Source organism: Rhinoraja longicauda, chromosome 36 (genome assembly GCF_053455715.1).
Source record: "Rhinoraja longicauda isolate Sanriku21f chromosome 36, sRhiLon1.1, whole genome shotgun sequence".
Classification (NCBI taxonomy): domain Eukaryota; kingdom Metazoa; phylum Chordata; class Chondrichthyes; order Rajiformes; family Arhynchobatidae; genus Rhinoraja; species Rhinoraja longicauda.
Window position 1 is genome coordinate 8830962 of NC_135988.1, and position 16519 is coordinate 8847480.

At 48.1% G+C, this 16519-nt stretch overlaps 3 protein-coding genes across 8 annotated transcripts in view; 1 reads left to right on the forward strand and 2 right to left on the reverse strand.

Annotated features, from left to right (window-relative positions):
* LOC144610154 (beta-microseminoprotein-like) lies at nt 1-10704 on the reverse strand. The gene is made up of 4 exons (XM_078428704.1): nt 10564-10704; nt 8870-8954; nt 3379-3514; nt 1-236 (listed from the first exon to the last, which is right to left on the reverse strand). Exons 1-4 carry the CDS (start codon nt 10564-10566, stop codon nt 107-109), a joined length of 354 nt encoding a protein of 117 aa, XP_078284830.1. The 5' UTR covers nt 10567-10704; the 3' UTR covers nt 1-106.
* LOC144610152 (beta-microseminoprotein-like) overlaps nt 10573-16519 on the forward strand; it is a 20659-nt gene continuing 14712 nt past the window's right edge. For 2 of the 6 annotated variants that reach the window (XM_078428700.1, XM_078428701.1), the window contains exon 1: nt 10573-10799. The gene's annotated coding sequence lies outside the window, so the exon portion shown is untranslated. Of the gene's footprint in view, nt 10800-13156; nt 13262-16519 lie in introns of those variants that run through there. The other 4 variants (XM_078428698.1, XM_078428697.1, XM_078428703.1 and 1 more) reach the window with 3 other exon arrangements.
* LOC144610155 (beta-microseminoprotein-like) overlaps nt 15582-16519 on the reverse strand; it is an 8040-nt gene continuing 7102 nt past the window's right edge. Inside the window, exon 3 of the mRNA XM_078428705.1 lies at nt 15582-15811. Within this exon, the coding sequence (XP_078284831.1) occupies nt 15682-15811 (130 nt within the window). The 3' untranslated portion in view covers nt 15582-15681. The remainder of the gene's footprint in view (nt 15812-16519) is intronic.

The window sequence follows — 16519 nt, forward strand, 5'->3', positions numbered from 1 at the left end:
TCAACTGCAGAATATGTTTATTGTTAAACAGACATTACATGCAAGAGTCAAGGCTCCTGTATCCCTTTATCTCCACATTGGAAGGGAGCTGCCTGATTATTCCAGCTCATTTCCCAACAGCTCCAGACGAGTGACATTCGATAGATGGGTCGTCCTTCAAGTGGACTCGATACACACAAGTTTCAAGATCCAAAACTGCGACACAATCTTCAGGATAACCGCGCGGTGTAAGATACCTGAGGAATATATGTTTTATGTTGAAGATCCAATAGCTCCCGCGAAATGATGGGCATCTATTCACAACTCCATCCCCACTGAAATTGCCCCGGAATGTCCCGTTGTAGAGGGGCAACACAGTGCCAGCAAGGCCAGAGAATACTACAACCCGAGACAGGCCTTCCCACCTCCCCCTGTCGGCGGAATATTCCATACACCCAACAAATTTTGTGTGAAAGAGTAACCCTCAGATTCATGTTCAATCTTTCCCCCTTCACCTTCAATCTATGTCCTCTGGTTCAGGATTCCCCAACACGGAGAATCTGTGCGTCTACCCGATCTATTCCTCTTGTGATTTTATGCAATGTCTCGATTTGTTCGGAGATGTGGAGAGGCGGTGTTCGGGACTCTTTTAAAGAGCAACAGAAGATGACTAAGGAGGCAATACGGGGAGAAAAGATGAGGTATGAGGGTAAACTAGCCAATAATATAAAGAAGGATACTAAAAGCTTTTTTAGGTATGTAAAGAGGAAAAATGTGGGTCCCTTGAAGACAGAAGCGGGGGAATTTATTATGGGGAACAAGGAAATGGCAGACGGGTTGAACCGGTACCTTGGATCTGTCTTCACTAAGGAAGATACAAGCAATCTCCCAGATGTTCAAGTGGCCAGAGATCCTTGGGTGACGGAGGAACTGAAGGAAATTCACATTAGGCAGGAAATGGTGTCGGGTAGACTGATGGGACTGAAGGCTGATAAATCCCCCGGGCCTGATGGTCTGCACCCCAGAGTATTTATGGAGGTGGCGCTAGAAATTGTGGACGCATTAGTGATCATTTTCCAATGTTCTATAGATACAGGATCAATTCCTGTGGATTGGAGGGTAGCTAATGTTGTCCCACTTTTTAAGAAAGGAGGGAGAGAGAAAACGGGAAATTATAGACCAGTTAGTCTGACATCAGTGGTGGGGAAGATGCTGGAGTCAATTATAAAAGACGAAATTGCGGAGCATTTGGATAGTAGTAACAGGATTCTTCCGAGTCAGCATGGCTTTACGAAGAGAAATCATGCTTGACTAATCTTCTGAAATTCTTTGAGGATGTAACTAGGGAAATTGACAGGGGAGAGCCGGTGGATGTGGTGTTGCTTGACTTTCAGAAAGCCTTTGACAAGGTATTGGAGGTAGTGTACTGGCATAGATAGAAAATTGGTTGACAGACAGAAAGCAAAGAGTGGGGGGAAATGGGTCCCTTTCAGAATGGCAGGCAGTAACTAGTGGGGTACCGCAAAGCTCGGTGCTGGGACCGCAACTATTTACAATATACATTAATGACTTGGATGAAGGGATTAAAAGTACCATTAGCAAATTTGCAGATGATACAAAGCTGGGTGGTAGTGTGAACTGTGAGGAAGATGGTACGAGGTTGTAGGGTGACTTGGACAGCTTGTGTGAGTGGGCGGATGCATGGCAGATGCAGTTTAATGTGGATAAGTGTGAGGTTACCACTTTGGTGGTAAGAATAGGAAGGCAGAGTATTATCTGAATGGTGTCAAGTTAGGAAAAGGGGACGTACAACGAGATCTGGGTGCCCTGGTGCATCAGTCACTGAAAGGAAGCATGCAGGTACAGCAGGCAGTGAAGAAAGCCAATGGAATGTTGGCCTTCATAACAAGAGGAGTTGAGTATAGGAGCAAAGAGGTCCTTCTGCAGTTGTACAGGGCCCTAGTGAGACCGCACCTGGAGTACTGTGTGCAGTTTTGGTCTCCAAATTTGAGGAAGGATATTCTTGCTATTGAGGGCATGCAGGTTAGGTTTACTAGGTTAATTCCCGGAATGGCGGGACTGTCATATGTTGAAAGACTGGAGCGACTTGGCTTGTATACACTGGAATTTAGAAGGATGATAGGAGATCTTATCGAAACGTATAAGATAATTAAGGGGTTGGACATGTTAGAGGCAGGAAACATGTTCCCAATGTTGGGGGAGTCCAGAACAAGGGGCCACAGTTTAAGAATAAGGGGTAGGCCATTTGGAACTGAGATGAGGAAAAACTTTTTCAGTCAGAGTTGTGAATCTGTGGAATTCTCTGTCTCAGAAGGCAGCGGAGACCAATTCTCTGAATGCATTCAAGAGAGAGCTAGATAGAACTCTTAAGGATAGCGGAGTCAGGGGGTATGGGGAGAAGGCAGGAACGGGGTACTGATTGAGAATGATCAGCCATGATCACATTGAATGGCGGTGCTGGCTCGAAGGGCCGAATGGCCTCCTCCTGCACCTATTGTCTATTGTCTATTGTCTATATCGTCCATAGTCTAATTTCCTATTTCTTTAACCTTCTATTATGTGTTATACTTGAGATAGCCACTGGGTGTCAGATGTGGCCTCTAAAACCACACAGAGGAGAAACACAATAACTTCACCAGTTCTGACATAAAACTGTTAAAACACACACACACACACACACACACACACACACACACACACACACAAAGTGCTGGAGTAACTCAACGTCTCAGGCAGCATCTCTGAAAGCCATGGATAGTTCATGCTTTGGCTTCGGACTCTTCTTCACTCATGCAATAGGAAATGGAAACCGAAGAAGGGTTTCTAACCAATCTGTGGGAGGAATGGACAAGACCCGAACATCACCCATCCAAGTCTTCTGTAGATGCTGTCTGATCCGCTGAACTATTCCAATACTTTTATTTCGTACACCAGTATCTGTAGTTCCTCCTCTCTACATTTAAAGCAGACGAGCAGGTTTTTGATCAAGCTGACAGGCAACTTTACGCTTCTTGAATTGTTCTAAAAACTGAGGAACAATATGTGGTGTGTGAAAAGGCCCAGTCAAAACGTCTTGCACTTAGTGTTCCATATCTAAGGATAGCGGAGTCAGGGGGTATGGGGAGAAAGCAGGAACGGGGTACTGATTGAGAATGATCAGCCATGATCACATTGAATGGCGGTGCTGGCTCGAAGGGCCGAATGGCCTCCACCTGCACCTATTGTCAATTGTCTATTGTCTACACCCATCAATTCCCAACGCATCGGCAACCCACACGACCCCCATCCCTGGCATCGGCGACACCCACTCGAACGCTGCGGTGCCAGTTCAGCCGTCGGGGTCAGACCCTGTGCTGTGACCAGCGGAGGATTACTTACCGGTCACAGCATCCGTAGCCGTTATTACGACACCAGCATTTCTTGCAGTTTGTTACGTTCCACGATTCTCCCATTCTGTGCATCAACCCGTCGGTCTCATCAATACAGACGTCGAACCCCCAGAATTCGCCGTTAGCTGTTGGTGACAAATATAGCCGGTGGTCAGTGTCCCGTCAGGGCGTGGAGTGATCCGAGGGAGTGGCGGGACCGTGGTGTTGACTCAATACAAACACACACTGAAAATGAGCCATTCAGACCATTGGGATGAGGTCCTACAAGGTGAATTTAGGGAGCTAGGGGATAAACGTAAAAGAAGGACCTCAAAAGTAATAATCTCTGGATTACTACCAGTGCCACGTGCTAGTCAGAGTAGAAATAGTGGGATATTTCAGATGAATACGTGGCTTGAAAAATGGTGCAAGGGGGAGGGTTTCAAATTTCTAGGACATTGGAACCAGTTCTGGGGGAGGTGGGACCAGTACAAACAGGGCGGTCTGCATCTGAGCTATAATGGAACCAATGTCCTTGGGGGAGTGTTTGCTAGTGGTGTCGGGGAGGATTTAAACTAATGTGGCAGGGGGATGGGAGCATGAGCAGAGAGGCACAGGGGTGTAAAATGAGGGTAGAAGCAATAGGTAGCAAGGTGAAAAGTAAAAGTGGCAGGCGAAAAAATCCAGGGCAAAAATCAAAAAGGGCCACTTTTCAACATAATTGTATAAGGGGTAAGAGTGTTGTAAAAACAAGCCTGAAGGCTTGTCTCAATGCAAGGAACATCTGTAATAAGGTGGATGAGTGGAATGTGCAGATAGTTATTAATGAATATGATATAGTTGGGATTACGGAGACAAGGCTCCAGGGTGACCAAGGCTGGGAGCTGAACATCCAGGGATATTCAATATTCAGGAGGGATAGACAGAAAGGAAAAGGAGGTGGGGTAGCGTTGCTGGTTAGAGAGGAGATTAACGCAATAGAAAGGAAGGACATTAGCTTGGAGGATGCGGAATCGATATGGGTAGAGCTGCGAAACACTATGGGGCAGAAAACGCTAGTGGGAGTTGTGTACAGGCCACCTAACAGTAGTAGTAGAGTTGGGGATAGCATCAAACAGGAAATTAGAAATGCGTGCAACAAAGGTAAAACAGTTATAATGGGTGACTTCAATCTACATATAGATTGGGTGAATCAAATTGGCAGAGGTGCTGAGGAAGAGGATTTCTTGGAATGTATACGGGATAGTTTTCTAAACCAACATGTAGAGGAACCAACGAGAGAGCAGGCTATTCTAGACTGGGTATTGAGTAATGAGGAAGGGTGAGTTAGCAGTCTTGATGTGTGTGGCCCCTTGGGCAAGAGTGACCATAATATGGTTGAGTTCTTCGTTAGGATGGAGAGTGACTTAGTTAATTCAGAAACAACGGTTCTGAACTTAAAGAAAGGTAACTTTGAGGGCATGAGACGTGGATTGGCCAAGATAGACTGGCAATTGATTCTTAAAGGGTTGACGGTGGATATGCAATGGAAGGCATTTAAAGACCGCATAGATGAACTACAACAATTGTTCATCCCAGTTTGGCAAAATAATAAATCAGGGAAGGTAGTGCATCCGTGGCTAACAAGGGAAATTAGGGATAGTATCAAAGCAAAAGATGAAGCGTACAAATTAGCAAGAAAAAGCAGCCTACCAGAGGACTGGGAGAAATTCAGAATCCTGCAGAGGAGGACAAAGGGCTTAATTAGGAAAGGGAAAATAGATTATGAAAGAAAACTGGCAGGGAACATAAAAACTGACTGCAAAAGCTTTTATAGATATGTGAAGAGAAAAAAGATTAGTTAAAACAAATGTAGGCCCTTTGCAGTCATAAACAGGTAAATTCATCATGGGGAACAAGGACACGGCAGACCAATTGAATAACTGCTTTGGTTCTGTCTTCACTAAGGAAGACATAAATAATCTGCCGGAAATAGGGGACCGGGGTCAAATGAGATGGAGGAACTGAGTGAAATCCAGGTTAGTCGGGAAGTTGTTTTAGGTAAATTTAATGGCTTAGGGGGGTGGCTGTGTTCTGCAGCTGCGGCTCACCGGCAGTCTCTCTGTCTTTTGTTTGTTTTTTTGTCTATTGTCATCGTTTAATGTACGTTTTATTCTATTTTTAACTCTGTGTATGTGGGGGGGGGGGGGGGGGGGGGGTGGTGGGGGGGGGGGGGTGGGGGAAACCTTCTTTCAAATCTCCTCCTCAACGGAGATGCGACCTTTACCGTGTCGTACCTCCGTTCGCGCTACGGCCTAACATCGTGGAGTCAGCGGCCTCCAGCTGGGATCGACCTTGAAGACTCCGGTCGCAGGGCCTGGACTTACCATCTCGGAGGCTTCAGCCGTGGGCCCTGCAGACCGCAACATCGGGAGCTCGCAGGTCCCTGGCTGGCGACCGGTTTTTGGGAGCTCCAGCTGTAGCAGCTTCGACCGCCCCGAAGCGCAAGGTACGATCGACCCGCTCGCAGGCCCTTCATCGCCCTGCGTGGCTCGGCCGCGGCACTTTCCATCGCCCGGTGGGGGCTCAGGACCTTCATCGGCCTGCTCGGCTCGGCTCGGCCCTGGGACTTTCCATCGCCCGGTGGGGGCTCAGGACCTTCATCGGCCTGCTTGGCTCGGCCCTGGGACTTACCATTGCCCGGTGCGGGCTTCAAAAAGTTGGGAGCCTCGATCACCTCGTGGCACCACGGGAGAAGAAATGAGGAGGAGATAAGACTTTGCCTTCCATCACAGTGAGGGTGTGCCTAGAGCAATCACTGTGATGGCTGTTTGTGTAAAAATTGTATCTGTGTGTCCTGTGCTTTTTGTTGTCTACTGCCGGACCCTGACGTGAGAGGACGCTGGCGTTGTTTATTCGCCGCTTCTCCGTTAGGATAGTTTGTCTGTTTGTTTTTATGTTATGATTGTTTATGTAAAGCGCTTAGAGCTTCTGGAAAGGCGCTATATAAAATAAATGCTTATTATTATTTTTATTATTATTAAAGGCCGATAAATCCCCAGGGCCAGATAGGCTGCATCCCAGAGTACTTAAGGAGGTAGCCCCAGAAATAGTGGATGCATTAGTGGTAATTTTTAAAAACTCTTTAGATTCTGGAGTAGTTCCTGAGGATTGGAGGGAAGCTAATGTAAACCCACTTTTCAAAAAGGGATGGAGAGAGAAAGGGGAATTACAGACCAGTTAGTCTAACATCGGTAGTGGGGAAAATGCTAGAGTCAGTTATTAAAGATGGGATAGCAGCACAGTTGGAAAGTGGTGAAATCATTGAACAAAGTCAGCATGGATTTATGAAAGGTAAATCATGTCTGACGAATTTTATAGAATTTTTCGAGGGTGGAACTAGTAGAATGGATACGGGAGAACCAGTTGATGTGTTATATCTGGACTTCCAGAAGGCTTTCGACAAGGTCCCACACAAGAGATTAGTATGCAAACTTAAAGCACATGGTATTGTGGGTTCAGTATTGATGTGGATAGAGAACTGGCTGGCAGACATGAAGCAAAGAGTAGGAATAAGCGGGTCCTTTTCAGAATGGTAGGCAGTGACTGGGTGGGGTACCGCAAGGCTCAGTGCTGGGACCACAGCTATTTACAATATATATTAATGATTTGGACGAGAGAATTGAATGCAACATCTCCAAGTTTGCGGATGACACGAAGCTGGGGGGCAGTGTTAGCTGTGAGGAGAATGCTAGGAGGCTGCAACGTGTCTTGGATAGGTTAGGTGAGTGGGCAAGTGGATGGCAGATGCAGTATAATGTGGATAAATGTGAGGTTATCCACGTTGGTGGCAAGAACAGGAAAGCAGACTATTACCTGAATGGTGGCCGATTAGGAGAAGGGGAGATGCAACGAGACCTGGGGTGTCGTGGTACACCAGTCATTGAAAGTAGGCATGCAGGTGCAGCAGGCAGTGAAGAAAGCAAATGGTATGTTGGCATTCATAGCGAGGGGATTTGAGTATAGGAGCAGGGAGGTTCTGCTGCAGTTGTACAGGGCATTGGTGAGACCACACCTGGAGTATTGCATACAGTTTTGGTCTTCTAATCTGAGGAAAGACATTCTTGCCATAGAGGGAGTACAGAGAAGGTTCACCAGATTGATTCCTGGGATGGCAGGACTTTCATATGAAGAAAGACTGGATAGACTCGGCTTGTACAATTGTTACAATTGTTTCGTTTCGTTGGGTTGCTGTTAATTACTTAAATTATTGCATCGTATGGGAGGCGCATTCCCAATCTCGTTGTACCCCTGGGTACAATGACAATAAAGATATATTGTATTGTATTGTATTGTATTGTATTGTATTGTATTGTACTCGCTGGAATTTAGATGATTGAGGGGGGATCTTATAGAAACTTACAAAATTCTTAAGGGGTTGGACAGGCTAGATGCAGGAAGATTGTTCCCGATGTTGGGGAAGTCCAGAACAAGGGGTCACAGTTTAAGGATAAGGGGGAAGTCTTTTAGGACCGATCTGTGTGGATCCCGCTCGTTCTTCCCGTAACCTACGCTGGGTTTCAACGGGTTTCTTCCCATAACCCAAAGAGGCGCTGGTTTGTCTATAAATAAGCCTTTGTAAATTACCCCGAGTGTGTACGAAGTTGACGGGAAAGGGGGATAGCTTGCTACAGACAACTTGGAGGCCGTCAATGGATATTTTTTAAGGCAGCGATTGACAGATACTTCAATGATGCTTTATTGTCACATATACCTAAGTACAGTGACATGCTTTGTTTTGCATAGAAGCAGGTGAAACCATGTATCAGACCTCACCTCGGCAGTACACAAGTGTCGCCATGTTTAGCGCCGACGAACGTGACAAAGCTGCACCGAACAATCCTATCAAGAGCCTGCCGCAGCCCTGATTTTCTAACCGACCCCACTGTGGACATTGGACTCTTTCTCTGTAACTGTTAGCATGTCACTCGTTAGGGGAGAAGGCAGGAGAATGGGGTTGAGAGGGATAGATAGATCACATATGATTGAATGGCGGAGTAGGTTGGCCTAATTCTGCTTCTGGAACTTTGAACTTATGAACGTAGAACTGGTGAGGACCAGTGATCAATGCTTGCGTGGACTAGGTGGGATGAAGGTCCTGATTCTATCCGAGCTTGACACCGCTCGGGGTCCCATGTGGGGGAATAATGTTCAGAGCTCAGTCTAAACTTTGGTACCTGTCGCCCCGGGGTAGCTGCGCGTCGTTCTGAGGAGACCCTCCAATCCACCCTTGGACAAGGGTGAGTGCCTCCGCTGAAGTGCGGCAGAGGTGCGCTCCCTCAGCTGGGTATTGGTAGGTGGCATCAACCTCCACTACGCTCAGGCTCCAACCAGACCGAGGAACAGGCGGGGAAGCCAAGGTTGACGAGCGCAGCGCCATGACTATGATGTCCTGCTCAGTCCCTGCTCTCGGTCGAGTCTCGCTCTCGCATAGGAAAGAGAGATTCGGATGGATAGATTACCGGTTATGTTCTGTAGCTGAAAGAAACAGGCGGATTCCGACAGCTGAGCAGCTAGAAGCAGCAGACCGATGCCCAGTAGGAATTTCTGCAACGAGAAAAGGAAGGTGAGACAGAGAGAGAGTTTAATGAGTAACGTGGTCAAGTAACTAATATAAGTAACTAACTGTCATATGTTGAAAGACTGGAGCGACTAGGCTTGTATACACTGGAATTTAGAAGGAGGGGAGGAGATCTTATCGAAACGTATAAGATTATTAAGGGGTTGGACACGTTAGAGGCAGGAAACATGTTCCCAATGTTGGGGGAGTCCAGAACAAGGGGCCACAGTTTAAGAATAAGGGGTAGGCCATTTAGAACGGAGATGAGGAAAAACCTTTTCAGTCAGAGAGTTGTGAATCTGTGGAATTCTCTGCTTCAGAAGGCAGTGGAGGCCAATTCTCTGAATGCATTCAAGTGAGAGCTAGATAGAGCTCTTAAAGATAGCAGAGTCAGGGGGTGTGGGGAGAAGGCAGGAACGGGGTACTGATTGAGAATGATCAGCCATGGTCACATTGAATGGCGGTGCCGAATGGCCTCCTCCTGCACCAATTGTCAATTGTCTATTGTAACTGTAACCTGTCACCGACACCCTAGAACAGACATGTCCAAAGTCCGGACCGGGGGCCAATCGCGGCCCGAGGTCAGATTTTATACGGCCCGCAGCTTCATCTTAAAATGGGTTTTTTTGTCCCGCCAGCACTGTCTAACAGAATGAAGGTAGGGGGAGGGGAAGGGAGAGGGGAGAGGGCGACGACACCTCCCGGCGGTCAGCGCTGCCTGACCTCCCTCCCCACCCCCCCACCCCCCTCCCCCCGCCCCGAGCGGGAGAGGCGACGGCGACTACACCTCCCGGCGGGCAGCGCTGCCCGATCTGCGGATTGTCAGATGCGAGGTCCGGGGGGGGGGGAGCGCATTAGTTAAAGGTCGGGGGGGGGACGGAACACATTAGTTAAAGGTCCGGGGGGGGGGGGGGGTGGGAAGCGCATTAGTTAAAGGTCCGGGGGGGGGGGGGGGGGAGCGCATTAGTTAAAGGTCCGGGGGGGGGAGCGCATTAGTTATAGGTCCGGGGGGGTGGGGGGGAGCGCAATAGTTAAAGGTCCGGGGGGGGGAGCGCATTAGTTAAAGGTCCGGGGGGGTGGGGGGAGTGCATTAATTAAAGGTCCAAGGGGGGTGGGGGGAGCGCATTAGTTAAAGGTCCGGGGGGGAGCGCATTAGTTAAAGGTCCGGGGGGGGTGGGGGGGAGCGCATTAGTTAAAGGTCCGGGGGGGGGGGGGGTGGGGGTGAGCGCATTAGTTAAAGGTCCGGGGGGTGGGGGGGAGCGCATTAGTTAAAGGTCCGGTGGAAGAGCGCATTAGTTAAAGGTCCGGGGGGGGAGCGCATTAGTTAGTCCGGGGGAGGGGGGGAGCGCATTAGTTAAAGGTCCGGGGGGGGGGGGGGGGAAGGGAATTAGTTAAAGGTCCGGGGGGGGGGGGGTGGAGCGCATTAGTTAAAGGTTAGGGGGGCGGGGAGCATTGGCCCTAGGGTATTTTCACATTATCAAATCTGGCCCTCTTTGAAAAAAGTTTGGACACCACTGCCCTAGAAGGTGAATGTGCAGCGACTCCAAGCTTCGCTGATCCGTCTACTGAATACCAAGCGGCCCGATCCATACGTACCATGATCTTCCAACCAGGTTGGTTCTCCCCGAAGTTTGAGCGCAGAACCTTTGCCCCGGTGACAACGGCTGCAGACTTTATATTCTCCTCGCCCACTGCCCCGCCGGTCGTTCAACTCTCTTTGGCTGCCTGTGTCCTGACGAAACAGTTCGTCAGGATGAAAGACTGAACAACAACCTGGTAATCGGTGCAATTTTCTCGAGGATAGGGCCACCAAAGGGACGGCGGTGAGTAAGGTGGGCCTAAACGCCGCGCTATCGTGTAGCGTTTTGGCTGTAGTTCAAGAACAAACAAACAAACAAACAAACGAGAGTCTTAGTGTATAGATGGGCCAAACCCTTGCTTTGCCTCTCTGCTCATCCCCACCTTCCCAGTATTCCGACCAACCTTACTGTTTCCGAATACATTTTATCTCTGTTTGCTTTGTTGCTACCTTCTCCCAGCTTCCAATGATCGATTCTGCATGTTCCTTGATCTTCATTCCCTTTGTCCTGTTTTCACACCTTACACTTCCTTAACTATGTATCTTCTTCTCCCCTGACGTCAGTCTGAAGAAGGGTCTCGACCGAAAACGTCACCCATTCCTTCTCTGCCTCCTCCGCTGATTACTCCAGCACTTTGTGTCTAACCTCGGTTTAAATCAGCATCTGCAGTTCCTTCCTACTCATTAGCTCACAAATTAGGATTCATGTTCTCGGCAGATGTACGACTGCATTTGGCCACTGCCGCGAGTTCACTTGCTTAACTGGTGACACGTCCACCACACTGGACAATCACTCTCGGCCACCATCTACTCATGGCTGCCCACTACAGTAGACAGTTACCAAGGACATCAAAATAGAAAGTAGAACTATCACAAGGGCGGCAACCGCGGCACAGCTGTTAGAGCTCCTGCCCCACTTATCCTGATATCTGATGCTATCTATGAGGGATTTGCCCATTTTATTTCCGAGCGCTCCAGTTGCCTCCCACATTCCGGTCTGAAGAAGGGTCACAACCCGCAACGTTACCTGTCCATATCCATCCACAGTTATTGCCTGACCTGCTGGGTTCCTCCAACACTTTGTCTTTGTTCCCCAAAGACGTGGGACGTTGGGAGGTTAATATGCTGCTGTATATTGTCCCACGTGTGTAGGTACGTGGTGGAAATTGGGGATAATATACCAGTTGACTGAAACTTGGTTAACAAATTGAAAGCAAAGAGAAGGAATGAATGGGAGCTTCTCCTGCGGTCAGGGTGTATCTCTAGGGGTCCTCCAGAGATCGACGCCGCAGAATTAACCCTTCACATTCCGTGCCAATGATTTTACCAACTAAAGGGCCTGTCCCACTTAGGTAATTTTAAGGCGACTGCCGGCGACTAGGCTGCGCCGACAGTTGCTTTACAAATTCGCAGCTTCTGACCTACCATTAGACGACAGTTAGGCTAGGGTTAAAGGAGATGTATTCTGGTCTTGGGTTTAATATTTTTCTATTCCTGATCGCATGACTGCTCGGAAAAGTGACATTCTGTTGACTTCCCTGAGGTCTTTGACTTTGTGTAGGCGTTTTCCATTGATTGTTCTGCGGAGGAAGGCGAGTGGGTGAGTGTTGTGACAGATATTTTTTGGACTTAGGACCCATTTCAGTGTTTTTCCAGTAGAGTTTACCTGGAGGCTGTGGTGTAGTCATTATTGTCAATATTGGGCTGTACAGATAGTAATTACCCTCTTGTCCCCGTCAAAATAAAACGATCTCTCCCATCTCAATCAGTTCATGGGCGCAGAAACTAAGGGGGCTCCACTGGGGGGCGGAGAGTGCATAACCTGCCGACCTCAAACTGTCTGCTCACAGGGCAGGGGGGAGCTGGTAACCTTTCCCATCACAAAGATGCTCTGTTCCAGACCACTGACTGGGGGAAAGAGGTTACCTCAGACGCCCACTGTAGTACCTGTTGGGGCGATCTGCCAGAGGAGATAGTTGAGGCAGGTACTACAACAACAATTAAAATACACTTGGACAAGTACATGGATAGGTGAGGTTTAGAGGGATACGGGCCAAACGCGATCAAATTGGCCGAGGTTAGATGGGACGTAGACACAAAATGCTCCAGTTCTTTATCTTGCCTCTAAAGTTGCACCTACGGCTCCCGGCACTTGGCACAGTGACATAGATTAGACAGTTGGCGTTTCGGGTCAGGATTCCGCTTCATAGAAGCTGATATTAATCTCAATTTGTCATGCTCGCTCGTGGCTCCTCTATTTCCATTTACGTTTTGGGCCAACACAGACTTTGGGCATGTTGTTTCGGTAAAGTCGTTGATATGGACTGTTATGGGTTAATTATTCAGCATCGATCTCTCGAGGACACATGGAGTTGCACCCTGACCGCAAGAGAAGCTCCCATTAATTCATTTTCTTGGATTTCTCTTTGTTAACCAATTCTCAGTCAACTGGTATGTTACCCCAAATTCGCACCACGTATCTACACGCGTGGAGCAATATATAGCAGCCGATTGACCTCCCAACATCCCACGTCTATGGGGAAAAAAATAAAGTGTTGGAGGAACCCAGCAGGGCAGGCAATAACTGTGGATACGGACAGATAACGATTCGGGTAGGGACCCTTCTTCAGACTTCGGGATGTGGGATGCTACTGGAAAGCTTGGAGTAAACTGGGAGAACGTGCAAACACCACATAGATAGCATTCGAGATCGGGGTAAGTGGGTTTTGGTGCCGCAGGTCGAACAGCTTTGCCGCGGTGCCGCCTTTGTTATCGTTCTACTTCCACTATTTTCTGATGTCGGTAGTAAGTGTCTACTGTAGGGGGTAGCCACGAGTTGCTGGTGCCCTGGAGTGCGGTGGACGTGGTGCGAGTTAAACAAGTGAACTCACAGCAGAGAATCAACCCACCAACGGAATCCTGTGGCCAAAGACAGTCGTATAGACAGCGCCTCTGCCGGGAACATGAATCATAGTTTGTGTCCTAATGATCTTTGATTTGGGCTCAACGCCTTCCAGCGACGAGAATGGGGACGCAATGGCAGTGTTGGGACTGGCGTCCTGGATTTGGGATGTTTCTGGAGCCAGTTCAAGACAGGGCTGACCAAATAGTCCTGAAGGAACACGAAATATATAAAGACATAAAATGCTGAGTAACTCAGCGGGTCAGGCAACATTTCTCGAGAAATGGAATTGGTGACGTTTCGAGCGAGACCCTTCTTAAAACTGAGAGCCAGAGGAAAGGGAAACGAGGGGAAAAAGAAGGCACATGGGACAAATGAATTAAAGATGTGCAAAAAGCAACGATGGACAAGGAACGGTGGAGCCCACAATGGTCCGTTGTTGGCTGTGGGGAAGGTGATAACGAGTCATACATGCAGTGGAACTCGACAGGGCGACAGTGAAACTAATACGACGAGTAAGTGAGGAATGGAGGGGGGAGAGAGGGGATGCAAGGGTGATTTGAAGTTAGAGACTTCAATATGGATACCGCTGGGTTGTCAGTTGCCCAAGCGAAATGTGAGGTGCTGTTCGTTCATTTTGCGTTGCGCCTCACTCTGACAATGGAGGAGGCCCAGGACAAAAAAGGTCATTGTGGAACGGGAGGGGGAGTTAAGGTGTTTCGTAACCGGGAGAAGGAACACAACATTTGTTGGTGATTCCTCGTGAGTTTCACTGGGTCAGGACTAGAATCATCAAATCCACTTCCAGGCAAGGCACGCTGGTGACCTCCATACGCCGGTTGGTGGTTGGGATGTCCCGTTTCCCCCAGTCAGTGGTCTGGAACAGAGCAGTTTTGTGATTGGAAAGGTTACCAGCTCCGCCCCGCCCTGTGAGCAGACAGTTCGAGCTCGGCGGTGCATCCAACTTCCCAGTGGAGCCACGTCAGTTCAGTTGGGTTTACTTTATGGTCACGTGTACCGAGGTACAGTGAAAAGCTTTTGTTGCGTGCGAAGCAGTCAGCAGAAGGACAATACATGGTTACAATCGATCCATTTACAGTGTACAGATACATGATCAGGGAATAACATTTAGTGCAAGCTGAAACCAACAAAGTCCGATCAGGGATAATCCGAGGGCCATCAAAGAGGTCTATCTTAGTTCAGCACTGCTCTGTGGCTGTGGTAGGGTGATTCAATTGCCTGATAAGCAGCTGGTCCTGGACCCATGAACTGTTTGGGATGGGGGAGATCTTTTTCTTTTGGCGGGGAGAAGCCGGACTAAGTACCAGATGGACATCCCAATGTTGAAAATATGACTACACCCCAGCCAATCTGTAACTTCTGTCAGTTATGTCATCACAGCAAAGAAATGGCTTCTCAGTCTAAAAACAATCTGTGGCAACACCAACCCACTCTCCTCGTGGCAGAAAATCCAATGGGGAAATGATTGCACAAAATCAGCGACCTCACGGTGGTAAAGCGAATTTTACTTTTCCTCGCAGTTATGCAGACCAGTGTAGAACAAAGTTAAATCCAAGACCAGAATATGTCTATTTTAACGCTACTCTAGCTGTCGTCTGGACCTAGATCAGAGAGCTGCGAATTTGTAAAGAACTGGCAGTGAAAGACTAAAACGTTATGAGGAGGGAGAAAATTGTTTCAATGAAAACTAAGAAGCGCAGCGGTGGAGTTGCTGCCTTACATCGCCAGAGACCCGGGTGCGATCCCGACTACAGGTGCTGTCTGCACGGAGTTTCTACATTCTCCCAATAACCGCGTGGGTTTTCCGATAGACAGATCTTACCTGACACACACAGCACACACGGCAACACACACACACACACACGCAACACTTACCATAACACACACACCATAACACACACACACACACACACACACACACACATACACACACACAAACACACACACACACATACACACACCTGCCTTACCCGTGGATCTTATTCTGTACTTGCACAAACAACAATCTTTTTTTCTTCGCACGCTCATCTCACAATGTCCACAACGCACATTTTCCTTCTTCACACCCATTTCTCATTGAAGTGATGGACAATGAATGCAACAACATCAACTGCAGAATATGTTTATTGTTAAACAGACATTACATGCAAGAGTCAAGGCTACTGTATCCCTTTATCTCCACATTGGAAGGGAGCTGCCTGATTATTCCAGCTCATTTCCCAACACCTCCAAACGAGTGACATTCGATAGATGGGTCGTCCTTCAAGTGGACTCGATACACACAAGTTTCAAGATCGAAAACTGCGACACAATCTTCAGGAAAATGGCGCGGTGTAACAAACCTGAGGAATATATGTTTTATGTTGAAGATCCAATAGCTCCCGCGAAATGATGGGCATCTATTCACAACTCCATCCCCACTGAAATTGCCCCGGAATGTCCCGTTGTAGAGGGGCAACACAGTGCCAGCAAGGCCAGAGAATGCTACAGCCCGAGACAGGCCCTCCCACCTCCCCCTGTCGGCGGAATATTCCATACACCCAACAACTTTTGTGTGCAAGTTACCCTCAGATTCATGTTCAATCTTTCCCCCTTCATCTTCAATCTATGTCCTCTGGTTCACGATTCCCCAACATAGGGCAAGAGACTCTGTGCGTCTACCCGATCTATTCCTCTTGTGATTTTATGCATTGTCTCGATTTGTTCGGAGATGGGGAGAGGCGGTGTTCGGGACTCTTTTAGAGCAACAGAAGTTGACTAAAAAGGCAATACGGCGAGAAAAGATGAGGTACGAGGGTAAACTAGCCAATAATATAAAGAAGGATAGTAAAAGCTTTTTTAGGTATGTAAAGAGGAAAAAAATAGTCTAGGCAAATGTGGGTCCCTTGAAGACAGAAGCGGGGGAATTTATTATGGGGAACAAGGAAATGGCATACGGGTTGAACCGGTACCTTGGATCTGTCTTCACTAAGGAAGATACAAGCAATCTCCCAGATGTTCTAGTGGCCAGAGATCCTTGGGTGACAGAGGAACTGAAGGAAATCCACATT